The sequence below is a fragment of the Hermetia illucens genome, chromosome 2, assembly GCF_905115235.1.
Source record: "Hermetia illucens chromosome 2, iHerIll2.2.curated.20191125, whole genome shotgun sequence".
Lineage (NCBI taxonomy): Eukaryota > Metazoa > Arthropoda > Insecta > Diptera > Stratiomyidae > Hermetia > Hermetia illucens.
In genome coordinates, this window is record NC_051850.1 from 171,290,777 (window position 1) to 171,307,138 (window position 16,362).

Sequence of the window (16,362 nt, forward strand, 5' to 3'; positions counted from 1 at the left end):
TATTCTTTTCAGTTTTACGTTTTTAATTTCAATACAAGAATTTTTTAAGCGTAATCCACTGAACGCCATATTTTAAACGTTTGACAGTTCGTTTTTGAAGAGCACATAAAGTTTATAGGGTAAATGATACCATATTCCATAAGAAAAGCAATAGCATGTAGGAGCTTACTTAAAAGCATTTTCAAATTTGAATAGGAAGTTCATCCATTTTGTTTCCAAGGGAGCAATTCTTAAGTAACGCTTAGGTATGTGTATGCTTCCCGAGAACCGCATTTGGCTGCGACTAAGAAGCTCTTCCATTTCACTCCCGAATTTTCCTATTAGGTTCCTTCTCATGAATCAGGTAGATACCTGGAATTCCTCTACGTATCAGAACCCGAATTGAAACCCATACTATTTCCAAAAATATAAATTGGTCCCTTGGTCCCCCCTCCCCCTGTCTCCCCATGACGTATACACTCATTGTTGGTTCTAAATATTTGGAGCAGAAGTTTCAGGCAAATATTATCAGGTATTATATCCGATGAATGGGAGATCAAAGGGTTTTTCACTACATGCGTCACTTGCACTAGATTGTCAACCACATCAAACCCAGCCTAGTTAAAAAGTCGACCGTGAAATTATTTTCCAAAATTTGCCTATTTCATCAGAATCCATGAGCGACGAGAAACCTTTCTGTGTCACATGAATTGAAAATTGAAATCTCAAAACACCAGCGTATCCTCAAAATGACACATGCCCCGAACACCAGGAGCTAATTTGAATGGAAACGTAGGCAGAAAGCAATTTTATTCCAAGCAGAAAATTGCTTTGATTTTATCTTCGTACCTGCCGGAATTTGGAAATCGAGATTCGTCACTTGTCCCAGCCGGGGAAGAATAAACTGCGACAATTCACGTTGGATTGTCCCATTACACCATTTAACACAACCTTCAACATTTTCCACCGGCAACCTTCTGACCATTTTTGCTCCCAAGCTCGCAATGTTACGACCCCCCATTAGGTCACACTCAAGTCCCAACCCCTGCTAAGAGGGAGAGTAAACAATTTGAGTAAACACTTCTATGAATCACAGGAATCTTGAGAAGTTTTTCAAGCAGAAATGCGTTTCACATGGGATACCAAAAAAGTGGAAAATCGTGTCACTGTCTAGCCAGGACTTGCGTAGTAACAAAGGTACACGATCCTGCAGAAGTTTTCCGCCGTTGGGATTGCACCCTATTTCAAGTGGTAAGCTATTTCTTCCAGTAGTTAAATTAACAAATTTGCCACCACCCTCGTGATATTAACGAGTAAGAAATTTTCATTACACCGTCTGCTACTGAACATATTCATCCTTCCCTTCGAAGGAGGTGGGTGAGCTCCAACTCATCCATAATTGCGACATGGAATGTTTTTCTGAGTACTAATGTAGAAGGTTTCTCTATAAAATAACTACTCACCCAAGCATGACTAGCCTATAACAATTCTTGGCAGGTGGTTCACTATCGTCGCAGGATCCGGAGCTACCAGGACTCGGCCCAGGCCCATGCATTATCTCATTCGAGGTTGTGTTTGCTTGGTTGCTAGATTTTGGTCCATTTAACTCGTTGTTGCCGCTGCTTATATTGCTACTGTTTGTCTTTTGATTATTGTTATTGTTCATTTTTACTCCACCCACCGCCTCCTCGCTCGTAGGTACCCTCGAACCATTATTCCGATTGCAAAACCAAGTGCCACATTTGTTCATTCGACTGGAGCATTCCATTGTGAAATTGCCAATTTTATCGCCAACCTCCATTAAGTGTCGTTTGGTTCGATTCCAGGCCGAAGAATGCGCTGAGGGCATCGTGGTATGATGGACAGTGCCACCATTACGTTCTGAATATGACATGTAGAGAACGGTATTGCCACCATTCGCATTTGTGCCCGCCGCCTCGCCCCCGAACGGAAACGATGGCTTCTCATTTTCCGGCGTAGGTTCCTTGATTGTTAACGGTATTTTTGTTGTATTTACAGGGTACTCGATGCTACCGAACTGTTATCCTGACCTTGTTAAGTCTCAGCCGAACTAGGCGACAATTTTTTTGATTACACAAGCTCCAACTCAATTTGCCTAAGCAAAGTCAATTGAAAGCGCTTGGTCCTTGTCGTCCTTTTATTGCCTTTATTAAATTGCGATTAAATCAATCAAGGATAGCGAACGTTCGTGGGATAACTTCTTCAATGGGAGTGTGTTCTTCATTGAATCCAACAGTCGAATTTTTCTAGGCAATAGGATTTGCAGCCAATACGAAACTCTTCCCAACCAAACGTCGAAGAAATAGAAGGACTTTGATGTATTAACGTGATAGTATCAACCAAATTATCCACTTTAGTATTTTGTGACACGAATCTTCTGAAAAAAGAAAAAGATATTATTAGTCTATGAGAGCTTATGATGAGAGCACGTACATGCATATATGTATGTTCATTTCACCTTATTTTGAGGACGAAAAAAATGAAATATATTCCTATACCTTAGGAACATTTCATATATACATATATCCAATCTATATTATTTTTGTAGGCCAGTCTAGTGGAAAATAAGAACCACAGAGCTTTATACACCCGAATATTTCCTGCAGGAACTCCGACAGAAAAAGCCAAAGGCACAGGTAATTTAGGTAAGATTTAGGTAAGATAAGATAAAATTTAGGTAAGATTTAGTGTCATTAGTTGAATGACACCGAATAACTTAGAAAAGCATTGGTATTATCTATCATTACTAGAAATAGATATGGACTAATTTTTGGGAAGCGAATATATCCCCCATATCAACCTCTTTTTGCCGTGTGATTGGTACTGTAATGCTATATACCTGCCCATGCTAGCGTGCAATTATAGTCGTTTTACACAAGCGGTTCCATTCAATCAATCATTCATTGCCGAAAGCGCACATGCATAAAACAAAAGCGGCACCGGCTGTTGCTCTGATGAGTCAAGTGCATCAAGTAAACTTCAAAGATTGTAATCCCTGATACAACGTCTTAAGATTTTTTGGATCATCGGTGGGTGAATTTTTAGGCAACATGTGGATATTTCTGTGAAGGGCATGGGTGAAGAGTTGGACGCTTTGCACTCCGGCCAAAAAAAACTCCCCCTCCTCCCCAGTGAATGCGCTACGCAGCTCCCACGATTGTCCTACTGTCGCTGCATTAATGCCCCCGCACGCTTTCTCCAGTGCTTCAATGGCACCCGCCAATGCTGCACCATAGGCCACAACTAATGTCATCCCGGTCTCATGTCGCTCCAGAGTTGAACATCACCTCGCAACCAAAACAGGAGGCTAGCGTACTTCAGCACTTCCGACGATATTCCTGCCTACATCAGAATCAAGGCCAACTCAAATCGACGGATGATTCTCGAGACCGAATGATAGCTTCCTTCAAAAAAACATATCCTCAAGACTTCGATGCTATTGCCCATTCGTCATCAAGCCTTATCAAAGGATTGAACTTCGAAAAAATTTCCGGCCCGTTCGCCTTCCTCGCCGAACATGTATGAGTTTCATAATTTAAGATTATTTTACCAAAATGTTGTGGTCTAAGGATCAAGCTGTCGGGTTTCCAGTAATTTGCCTTAGCATTTTAACATCGCGTCATCAGCATTACTGAAACGTGGTTAGATAACAGGATTTTAGATTCGAGGAACTCGGAAGGAAAGCTACTTTGCCTTTCCTTGTAACGAGGACAGCGTTGCGCTCTGCAATACAACTGGCAGAGGTGACCTTGTTCTTTTTCTTCAGCGTTACTGTGCCTATTTCATGAGAATCGGTCGTTAAAAATTCTAGGGGGCTGAACGTTGGATATGTTAAGTTTCCGCGCGGAGAGTGCGCCGAAATCATCTCTTTCTCCTCCTCCTGCTTCAACCCCCTTCTCCCTTCGAAGATTTCTTCAACAGATTATCAGAAGTCCTAACCGTTTTATTCTTCTCTCTTCCTTTCATCCTCTGTGGCAATTTAAAGCTTCTCATGCTCTCTTAGCTACGACTCCTGGCTCTCTTCCCTATTCTATATATCTCCACCCTCCCTTCCCTTCCTTTACACACTTTCATGAACACCTGTGCCGCCCTCCAATTTAACCTTTCCAGAAACCACTGAAATCCCACTCCTAATCTTGTCCTCTATAACCTTCCAGTGCTTTGTCTTTCCCAATCCTCTCATGTTCCCTCTTGCTCATGGTGCCCATTATCCTGCTTTCGAGTTTGGTACTCAGATCTCCCGGCGCCACTCCTCTTTTGTGCGCAAGTCTACCACATTTCGTAAGGCATACTTCGAAAAGGGCGGCAGTCGCGAAACGTGGATTGGTACCCACAATGGAGCATAAACCCTGGGAAACGCCCGGTTCTGCAGCTCTACTAGCAAACCCTGTCTCCACCTCCACGTGGTGATTGCTTAGTTCATGGTCAATCGTTTTTTTCTTAATGAAAAACTGCAGGCGGAGAAGGAAGAAACTGAGGCAAATTGTACCAACTGGTCCTCCAGATGGGAGGTTGAGTAGGGGTGACATCGTTACCCGGCCGTATCCAAGCGATACGTCGGCTCCCATACCTTATACAAGGATACCAATGATAAAGAACTGGGGATTATTCATTCATATTCATTCGAAAATCACAACCGATAACAGCGACGAGGAAATCCGCGCACGGTTGTTGGCAGCCAAACGAACCTATTTCAGCTTACAAAAACTATTCCGCTCGAAATGCCTCACCATAGGATCTTGCCAGTCCTCATATATTCCTCGGAGACTTGCATTCTTAACAAAAAAAAAACTACGAACTCTTGGCTGCGTTCGAGAGAAGAATCCTCTGAAGAATTTTTGGCCGCCTATATGAGGATGGACGACTCCGTAGCCCACATAACGATGAAATCTATGAGCAATACCATGACGGTCTGGTTGTGGATAAAATCCGGCTTAACAGGTTGTGATGGGTAGGTCACCTAATCCGTATGGACGAGGATGATCCTGTGTGGAAAGTCTATAAGGTCAATATCTATGGTAGAAAAAGAAGGGGAGGCAGACCCTGAGACGGAGCGATGGCATTGGCATAGCTTTTAGAAATAGCAAATTGGTGGATCTCCAAGCAAATCCGGGATGTTTGGAGTTCCTTGCTAAGGCTGGCCTAGACCGGATACCGGTTGTTGCGCCGTTGATAATGATGATACTTCGAAAGTCTGAACTCAGCCCTAACGACAATCAACTGACTTCTCTCTACTACTCTACTCTACTTCTCTCTACATTAACGTATGACTAAGCACTGAACATCTTGTATACCATTTTATCAGATCTTCTTCCCTATTACGTCTCCTCTTCTCTTAAGTCTCTGCGCCTTTTCCCTGTCCGATTCACCATTGAAGTCCACAAAAAACTTCATCAGAAACTCACAGGGAGGAAGAAGTTACTGTCCTCTGGAACCTATGCTGACTTTATTTTCTTTTTTTTCCAAAACTCCGCGTTGCTCAGTCAAACCCTTAATACTTTAGTCCAGAAATGTGACGAGTGTTGAAAACTGGAGCGCCAAAAACTCAAACTTTTTTGTCCCATATTCGCAACTCCCGCAGTCTGACCCAGCTACCTCCTTCCTCCATTGAGTTCTCTGACTCCTCCGCTAACTTCCTTCAACTATCTTGTGATCTACTCTGCAGCAACTTTTTTTCAGTATATGTTGTCTCTCCTTCCTCCTCTTTCTCCCACTAGTGGATGTAGCCTGCATCGCCTACCAGTCCCCACGATACTCTCTCCTTGTCTGGCACCCCATTGGCAAGCTTGACGTCAATGCCGGCCCTGATTAAGACGGTTCAAACTGGTTTTCCTTAAACCCGTCAGTCCATCTCCATTCACTTCTCCATTATTTTCAGAAAGAAAGCTTCGAAGAGAACCATTTTCCAAGCCGGGCAAACAAACAGTCTGCCGCCAACCAGAGGATAATAAAAATGAATTTTACAATTTTGACACGAAAAAGTTTGAAGAAATTAATATCTCTGATATTTTTTTTTTTAATTAAAATTAAATTAATAATTTTAATTAAAAAAAAAAGTTTTGATCGAGCTTGCATGTGGTCGCAAATCTTTCAATTGTCCTGTGAAAGACGTCAACGACCGAATTCTCATCCAAGATAATGAACAACTGAAGAGGTGGAAAGAACACTTCACCACAGTTCTTAAGCGTATTACATCCAATGAAGTTCCTCCTCTTGGTTGAAATGGCTAGTCACCGTAACATGCAGATCTAACTGTTCTTCCAAGCAAAAGAGAAATCATTTCCGCTACCAACGGACTCAAACGGAACAAAGCCGCTGAGATTTACGGTCTTCCCGCAGAGTTATTTATCGCTGCACCTGCTGTTACTGCAGACCTACTATTTCCACTCCTGCGGAAATCTTGGGAATCCGAAACCTTTCCCTAAGAGTGGAAGAAGAGGATGAATGTCAAGATCCCAAAGAAGGGGATCCGTGCTGAGTGTGACAATTGGAGTGGTATCTGCATGCTCCCTGGCGTTGCAAAGATAATAGATAAAATAAAGTGTATTTGCTCTATGCAAGAGGGGCATTCCAGAAAAACTAATAGTTATTATTTGAGGTTGCTCTAATGGCGCAAAATACCAAGTGCTGCACCGATGCAAAACCTCGAAGGATTTTGAGGTCCAAAGCGAAGTCCGTAATGATTGCATCCTATCACTGATGTTAATTCTTTCTTGATTTCGGTGGCATTCTTCATGCTATCTTACCCGAAGGACGTAAGGAGTTCAATGGACTACGACATTTTATCTCAATCACCTCTACAATGCTGATGACATCTGTTTGCTCTTTCACCGGGTCAAGGACCTTCGCCAAATGGCTCAGGATTTGGAATGAGAGGTAAGTAGAGTGAAATTGAAGATAAATACCAACGGAACCAAGGTTCTCAGTCTGACGGTCAACGCAATCTCCCTATCTGCATTAATGGGCGGAGCATCGTAGACGTCGGTCAATTTGCATATCTAGGAAGCGTGGTTTCTGTCGGCAGTGGCACCAAACTAGATGTTGCTCGGCGAATTAACAGCGCTAGATCCGCTTTCGTTTCCTTGTCTAAAATCTGGAAATGCAGTTATCTCAACTCCGAAGCATGTTGAAACTGTTCTGGACTAGTATTCCTTCTGTATTAATACATGGGAGTAGCGTGTGTAAAGTGACCCCCACTGTTACCCGAAAAGTGCAAACCTTCGTCAACACCTGTCTGCATCGTATCATCGTGACAGACGTGCAGGCATCTCAAGGAATCGTGGAAGAACTGAAGCGCATTTCAGGTAACGGCGAACGATGACGCGTAAACCAGACCAGAAGACCAGACTGTTTCTGATCAATCTCAGGATAAGGGTTTCATATTGTGCGACGTGTTATCGACGCCTTCGATGTCCATAAAAATACAAAAACTACCTCCTTTACTGGTATGGATGCAAAGGATTACGACGTAGAGTTTTACTTTTTATATATCATAGTTGCCCAGTTAAATTGGTGGTGAAAAATTTTGAGTGAAAAGGATCCTTTTTATCTCGTCGGACGTCCCCATTTGTCATTTCCCTTTGTCTCAAATGAAAGGAATGGTCTTCACTCCGACAAGAATACAGCCGAAAGGATGCAAATTTTCGAACGGAGACGAAAGGATTACGCAATCGACTTTCACTACGTTCTCTAACATTGACCTCCTTCAATAAGCCGTGGGGGCTACATCCTCATCTCCCTTACTCCCCATAGTAGAGCTTACGGACTACTACGTTAATCAGTCACTGAAAAATTGGCAACCAAAAAAATGTTATGAAAATGAGGAAGATTGATCGCTTTATGACCAAAAGCACGGAGGTCTTTGCTTGTGGAATCTTCGTCTGCTAAAAAAATGGAAAGCAGCTGATGTAAAGGGCAAATATGTTTAACATCGCGCATTTAATCTTGTTTCTGTAAAACTTTTATCGGTGCCTCTCGCAATAAAAATAAACCCATTATTTCATGACCATAGGTACAACCAATTCAAAACAAATTACCCGTGACAAGTTGACAGCCAGAAAATCGATTTCAATAGTGGAAACAACCAAATAAGCTGAAGGGAAGGTCATTAATGCAAGTCATGGCTTATTACCTTCATTTGAAATACATTGGAATAAACCGACACAATTCCATAAAAACTGGTAATAGCCTGAAAAAATTACGACATTTGGATTACAGAATGGAATTATTTGAGAAGGGCCGTTTTTCAGCGCAAAGGGCGAGAATAGCTTTTTCAGCCGGTGTCAGTTCAGTTATCGAATTTCAGCTGCCTTTTTCATTCAATACTTAATGATTTTCTGAAGTGACGAAACTTCAAAATAGATACATCTTATAGCTTGCTTTGACAGTTTGCGAAGTAATTTGAACGGCATTTTCGGAGTTCGCTATGCAGCCTTTTATAGCACTTTGTCCATTATTTTTGCAACCCAATAGTATTAGATGAACTCAGCCGTAGTCTGTCCCAAGCCATGGTTAAGAAAAGAAGTGGGAGGGATAGCTGTAGCCTGAATGGCTGAGTTACACCTAAGCAACTCAGATGAGTAGTCTGTCACGAACTATATAACCAGACCTGCAACATAGTTATGCGAACTCTGGCACGTTCCGAACCACCAGAAGCAGCTATCACCGAGGCTACCTCTGGGTAGGATTTTGCGAACGGCCGACAACCTTTCTATGCAAAACTCCACCATGTTAAGAAACCAGGAACATTTGCTTCGAATTGGACGGATAAACATCGACGACCAAACAGGCAGACTATTCCTTCGGATCGTGGAATGGACGCTTCCTGAACAAACCAAGGATCGCCAAGGCCCTCCTTCAACAGGTCGAGATTTACAAATTGGGTATGATTGCAGTACAAAAAATAAATTGGATTCTTAGAAAAATAAGCAAACCATCAGGTCACAAGGATTTTGGAGTTGCATTTATAATGAGCAAACAGCTCAAGCCACTCGTCACCGAATCCAAACCTATCAACTGAAAGTTGAGTGCGATTCGCATCAGGACTCGTTTTTTCAAGATCTGACTCATCAACGTGCATGCGCCGAAGTCATGGAAGATGCAGTGAAAGACAGGTCTTATGCACGCCTGAAGACACTGTTTGACTCACTCCCAGCAAACGATATCAAAATACTGTTGGGGGATTTTAATGCAAGAATCGGAAACGAAAGCTGGCATCGGGGAACCACTATAAGACACAGCCTCCATGGGGAATACAATCATTACTGTCAACGATTAAAAGCAGTAGAAATCTTGTCGTTGTGGAAATCACCTAACGCATATACCGTCAACCAAATTGACCACTTCCTCATTGGTCCAGTGTGTGGGATGGGAATTTCTTCAGTGCACCAATCGGGAATCAGGCCTAAAAAAACCTTCGTTGTTGATGAACTCCTGAACGATGCCAAGGCGCAGCCGTCCTGCAGAAAAACTATCACCTATGCTACGCAGCATCAGCAACATGTTCACTGGTTCTGGGGAGATCTTAAAGGTCCAATCACGGAAGTTGTAGAAAAGGTCTTGAGATACAAATCTCGGCGAACGCAAATTGACTGATTTGACCATGAATGCAGAATATCACTCGACGCAATGAACAAAGTCTACAGATAATATATCCAGAGAGCCAGAAAATAAATGTATGACGAACAACGGCGAATTTCGAATGAAATAATTAGACGGTAGAAATGGAGATATTCTGACCTATTCTAACCTAGCTAACAGAAATACCAGGCAAGCATATAGACTAGTGAGTACAATTAAGAACTGTTATGAACCCCGGACTAGCCCCTGCAAGGACAAAGATGGAAACATCATCAGCGATGCCGACACCATCAACAATCGCTAGGCGTCCCATGTTGAACAGCTTCTGAATCTGACGCCCCATACAAGTAGCCCAAATCGATGGCGATATTGCTGATCCTGATCCCACTACACATCCTCTGACAGCAGAAGAAGTTAATTTCACCAAGCGGTCACTGAAATCCAAGTCGGACGCGGAGGAGACTCCACTCGAACTGGAACGGTGGGACGGGACTACTAAACGCGATGCACCAACTACTGTTGCCAATCAGGGAGGACGAGGAGATCCCAGGCCAATGATGCAGGAGCATCATCTGTCCCATCCACAAAAAGTAAGCTAGATTGCGTTGTGAAAACCACAGAGGCATTCCACTAGTCTGCTCGTCCTATAAGTTACTGACGAAAATTCAGGAAAAATCAGGATCCAGAACAGGTGACTGATCCTTTTGAAACACATGCTGGTTTGAAGCAGGGCGACAGACTGGCGCCGAAGCACTTCAGCCTAGCACTCTAATACGCTATCCGAACAATGGATACCAACAACAGCGCTACTCATTAAGTGGATACAATTGTTGGCGTATGGAGATGACATCAACGTCATGTCCCGAGATTCAATAAATTCTGTGATGAACCTGATAACGACAGCGTGTGAGGCTCCCATGCCCCAGAGGCCGAGACAAGCCTTCTATGTACCGGTCCACGACAGAAATTTCCGATCAACGGAGAGAGTGTCATAAGCTCCGCGGTTTGGCACAAATTTTATACGCCAACGAGGATACATGCACCTTAAAGGCGAAGTATCATCATCACCATCAGCGGCGCAACAACCGGTATCCGGTGTAGACCTACCTTAATAAGGAACTCCAGACACCCCGGTTTGATGCCGAGCTCCCCCAATTGTCTGGCGTCCGAACCGACGCCATCGCTCCTTCTCCGGCAGGGTCTGCCTCGTCTTCTTTTTCTAACGTAGATATTGCCTATCCCTATGACCCACCCACCGTAACCTATTGAGCCGGATTTTATCCACAACCGACGGTCATGGTATCGCCTGTAGATTTCGTCGTTATGTAGGCTACGCAATTGTCCATCCCCATGTAGATGGCCATAAATTCTTCGAAGAATTCTTCTCTCGAACGCGGCCAAGAGTTCCCAATTTTTCTTGCTAAAAACCCAATCCTCCGAGGAATACGTGAGGACTAGCAAGATCATTGTCTTATACAGTAAGAGCTTTGACCCTATGATGAGACGTTTTTAACGAAACAGTTTTTGTAAGCTGAAATAGGCTCTGTTGGCTGACAACAACCGTACGCGGATTTCATCGTCGTAGCTTTTATCAAGCTATCTCTTGAAAAACCGCTCGCTGCTCTATGAGACGCTAGAAGGCCAAAGGAGGATGAAAATCACGTCAGGAGTCGCGTCAGAGTAGTCGCGCCTGGTCAATTATGCGGAGACCGTTGCGGTACTTACTGCCGAACACACTGTTGAACAGACGCAAAAAGACTTAGCATATGGATGCGACAGGTAAGCAGATGGATGATTGTTCGTGGTTTCAGCCTTCAGCCGCTGGAAAAACCGAAGTAGTCGTCTTGAAAATCCTAACCCTGCGTCTAATATCGATAGGCGAGTTGACTATAGAGTCAAAACTTGCAGTTAAATACCTTAGTTTAATGCTCGACTCGAAGATGAGTTCCTTCAATCAAATCAAAGCAGCAGTGGACAGGGCTGCAGCTGGAATCTCGGCCTTGAGTCGGCTAATGGCGAATGTCGGGGCCCCTATATCTACTAGGAGACGTCTCCTTATGAGAGCAACGCAGTCCATTCTGCCCTATGGCGCGGAGGTATGGGCTGATGCTTTTGCTCAAGTGCAGAGCGGCAGGCAGAGAAATGGAGCGGCGCACAACGCTGAACATATTTTTTTCTTTTGTGAAAGCTGGGACGCTGGGGAGCTCCCTCCTGATAACATTATCAGAGAGATGCGGAAGAGCGCTAGCAGCTGGAGACATGTTGCGCATTATGTTCGGACTCTTCTTACGATCAAGCAGATTGAAGTCGATCGGGAGAGGGCCCGGATGGCAAAGAGTTCCTTGAACTAAAAGCTCTTCTCATCCCCTCTCTTCCCATTGGTGGAAAGGATTCCCTGACTTGAAGGCTCCCAAATCCATGGCAGTGTAAAGACTAGCCCGAAGCTTGAAGCACTATTCCAGGCTAGTTCTTTGCTAATAGGGAAGTATTTAGTTGGTAATCTGACAGCATTCTGTTGCGAGAGTCCAACACTCTGTGCGTAAAGCTAATCACCTATCCTACTCCCAAAAAAGTCATGCTCCGACGCAGAGGGCATTACTGACCCCAACATCGAGTTCGTAGACAGTTTTATATTTCTTTTTCGTCCTTCCCGTAATGAAATCGAACCATGTCCACAGAAAGACGAAGCTCCGCGTATACAAAACTCATTCGAAAAGAAAGTCCTTCGACGGATTTTCGCGACCATGATGGATGGCGCGTCCGGTACAACCATGAGTTGTATGAACTGTACAATGAGCTAGAAGCGTCGAAATTCATTAAACTACAACGCCTTCAACAACTACTGGGCTTTCAAGATTGAAGGACGTGGTCACGTGACCGAGATAATTGGAGGATAACGATCCTGGTGGCCAGGGACCGACGTCGGGCTATAGTGTCACGATGGGAACGAATAATATTAGATACTACTTTCATTTTCCACAGGTTGCATGCTAGCTATTATCGTCAGCCAATAAGTATATTTTCATTGATATAAATCTACAAATGTGCAATAAAAAAATGTTCAATTCATGTTCGGACAATTTTTTATTCATGACAGAGGGATACCATAATTTTGAATTGTGTCGTACTTTATTTCTGCAATGACAAAATCGATAATTTCAAACTCACGCGTTGAACTTTTTATTAAAACAACCAATAACCATATGAGAACACATGGAAAGCCCCATTTCTACGGAGTAATCTATAAGGAATGTCAGTAATTGATAGAGCCCCGAATACATCTGTCGGTATAATACTTGCACCCATTAAAATTTCCCATCACGTAATGCGTTCAAGACATGATAACTATTTCAAAGTAGATAATTATCCTTTTTTGTGGTTTCCTATACATTTTTAATGGAAAGTTCCATTATTTCGATAGAGTAATTGAAGCTAAGAGGACCGTGTTTTTGTTGTTGATGAATCTGCGTATATTTTTTGTATCTGAACCCCAGCAATAATACGGTTCGCTATTTCATTCCAGAAGTTTATCCGCGAACAAGTAAACATACTCTTCCAATAGTTCTCAATATCTAAAAATATGCGGAAATATTATAGATGGGAGGGAAACCTAGATATAAACAAGGTATAGCAAACAAAATCCACTTCCGCGCTATGTGCATATGTATCAGTTACTCTCATCGACTCCTTAGCGCGTTGGGAACAAAGTTTTTCCAGTAAAACTTATGAATTAGCAACCTATAAACTTCGAATGTAAATGGCTGACGAAACTTAATCTACAGACGAAGAGAGTATTTGCCTTCCCCAGAGAATTGAATTTCCTGACGATACCATCTCTTGAGTGATTTACGCGAAGTTAAAAATGGGATTCTGTACAGGACTCCTTTATCTACTAATGCAGCAATATGCAAATATAATGAAGCAAGCTTTTTAATAATGAAAATATATTCCGTGTTGAATTGATGCTTTCGGCATTTGGAAACAGGATATGGTGCCCAATTTTTGACTCTAAACCAGCATTATTACTGCATCTGCATCAGTACTTCGGGAGCCATTCCTTCCCTTCTTTATTCTGGAGTCTGTTGGGAGCGGAGGAAAAGTCACGGAGAAACTGGTTTTAATCTATTTGAATGTAATTGTGCGGTGCTTCTAGAGATTATTCATTTGAAATAATAAAACTTGATTTTTCTAATCGCTAGTGAAGAATTTTATTTTGCAAAAAGCGATATTTCGGAAACCACTTGTTCCCTTCATCAGGGCTAACAAATCTGCTCATCAGTGAGTTTATTAGCAAAATTTATACTAATCTAGTCTAATCTTAGATTAGTATAAATATTGCCAATAAACCCACTGATGAGGAGACTTGCTAGCACTGATGAACGGAATAAGTGGTTCCCGAAATATCGGTTTTTGCAAAATAAACTTCTCCAATAGCGAATAGAAAAAACAAGTTTTATTATTTCAGATGGTTCTAATCTATGGCCAGCAGATGATGTTCCACCTAAAACGACTGAACGAAACGTTTCTAATCTTTTTTCAACAGCTCACTCGAACATCGTTGGTAAAGAATAGGCTGACAGATCGGACGGAACAATAGTGAAACCAGAAGTTTCAAATTTAAATCTTCAGGCTTCGGCCACGGAAGGGAAATTTATGGTTGTGGCTGCCTTGCTCTGCTTTGCCGCGCTACATAGATGGGGATTGGTTTTTAGAGAAGAAGAAGGACGAGAAGTGTCAAACACACTAAAATTGAAATTGGGCCCGGGCAATTGGGGCTCACAGAAGAAATGGAGATCTCATACACTGATCTTACGTTTCCCTAGTTTGTATCTGTTTTCGGGAGTATTTTGTTTTCCGGTAGTACAATTTTTGTCGAAGACAAAGATCGTCTTTTCATCGCCTTTCGTGATTAGCGCGAGGAATCTGGGGACCAGTTTTCCTCCGTTCTTGTATTTTTAGTTGATGCTCGATGTGTCATGAAGCGTTCCTGACCGCGGGTTGTTAGTGTCTGCTCACTGACAGAAATCGCAAATAATTTGGAGCTGTGGGTGACACAGTCGCCACAGTCGAAAACAGAAAGTTACGAGCCTCTTGCCCATTTTGCGAGGTTAACTGGCTTTCATATTGTAGCGGATGTTGGGTCTCATTGTTGAGGTTAACGCCTGGTGTTCGTCTCAGCATGCTAAGGCATCTTTGACGGAATCTCAAAAGAGGCCCATCACCTGCCATTTACTGACCAGAACAGCTTCCGACTTTGTGCAGGCAGGCTTCCGAGAAACGTAGAGGGAACCTGTGGCCCAGTCATAGCTCGTTCGCCACATAGAAAACTTCCCTACAAAAATCTTTAGCAGCGGTAAAATCTGGTAGTCGTAAGTCTTCTTTTTCTTCAGCCTTTGTCCCGTTAACAAGTGGGGTCGGCTCGTCGTGATCGGTTTCGCCATCTGGATTTATCAAATGCCTGATCTGGATTATTTTTTTTTATTATTTTTCTTTATCTCGATGCTTTTAAATCCCCGTCCAGCGTATCAAGCTGTGTCGTGAGCATTAAATGTGATCGGTCCGTCAGCTGCATGAATCGTTATTAAAATGAGTTAAATGTCTGTCTGTGTCTCCGTCTGTCCGCCTGTCTGTTTTTTTAAGGAAGTGTAAATCTTCAGAAGACTCTGTCCTGGGCACGCCAGGGTGATTTTTACTCACTAAAACCACCCCCGACTCCCCCCCTACCCCATGAAACCAACTTTAGGTATTACATCACGGGACGGAGTTAGCTTATTTTAGCTAAATCTCCTTCCATCTACCCGCGGGTGTCATAACCGCACCTTCCTAACTTCTTCTGCTTTTCGCAGTTTATCCTGGATTACTGTGATCATGTAATTGATCGCACCCCAGTCTTCCTAGCAAGATACCATTCTACGGACAAAATTTCCCAGTGATAGCACTTCACCAAGAGTTTCCTCTTGATTCCTCCTTTCTTCCACGAACCTAGGACATTGGAAGAATACGTGCGCTGGGTCCTCTGAGACCCCGTCGCGGTTTGAACAATTAAGGGAAGTGTCCAATTTAAACCTGTACAGGTATTGAAGGTATCCTCCATGGCCGGTGAGAAACTGGGTGAGATTATAAATGATTTCCCCATGCTTTCTCTTCAGCCACTCCCCGATGGAAGGGATCAACCTATAAGTCCAACGACCATTTTCTGACTGGTCCCATCGTTGTTGCCATCTGCTAATATATCTCTCATTTTCGGCTTTTTTCACCTGCGATAAGGGAGAGATGGACCTGGTGTTAAATGTTCATCATTTTGATTGCCAGGATGTCAATGCCGAGATGACGAACGCTGCATCGTCCTCAAGGCAGAACACACCCTCCAGGCTGTTCTTCCGTAAACCAAACTTAATTTATCTGCATTGCTTAAAACCTACAGCGCTTTTCCCCAAACTGGAACTGCATACAGCAGGATAGAACTCACCACCCTAGCTATGAGCAGCCTGCAAGTATGCCGTGGTCCTCCTATGTTCGGCATTATCCTTGCGAAAGCCAGGATGATGTCTGTCTGTCTTGTCTGTCACACGCACTTTTCTCAGAAACGGCTATACCAATTGACACGAAATTTGGTGGGAAAGTGGGGACTGTGAACGCCCAGACATGTAGCGAATGCTATCCTTCTACGTTGAGATTAAGTGGGGGGAGGGTCCTCATACATGCAAAAGGAGGGTGTAAAATCACCGAATATAGTCTCATATTGGGTATCAAATGAAAGGTCTCGATCAGTACTTTGCGAAG

The 16,362-nt window shown here is 43.1% G+C and overlaps 1 protein-coding gene across 1 annotated transcript in view; it reads right to left on the reverse strand.

Annotated features, from left to right (window-relative positions):
* LOC119649002 (dexamethasone-induced Ras-related protein 1) overlaps positions 1–16,362 on the reverse strand; it is a 192,561-nt gene that overhangs the window by 71,945 nt on the left and 104,254 nt on the right. Inside the window, exon 2 of the mRNA XM_038050944.1 lies at positions 1,443–2,377. Within this exon, the coding sequence (XP_037906872.1) occupies positions 1,443–1,873 (431 nt within the window). The 5' untranslated portion in view covers positions 1,874–2,377. The remainder of the gene's footprint in view (positions 1–1,442; positions 2,378–16,362) is intronic.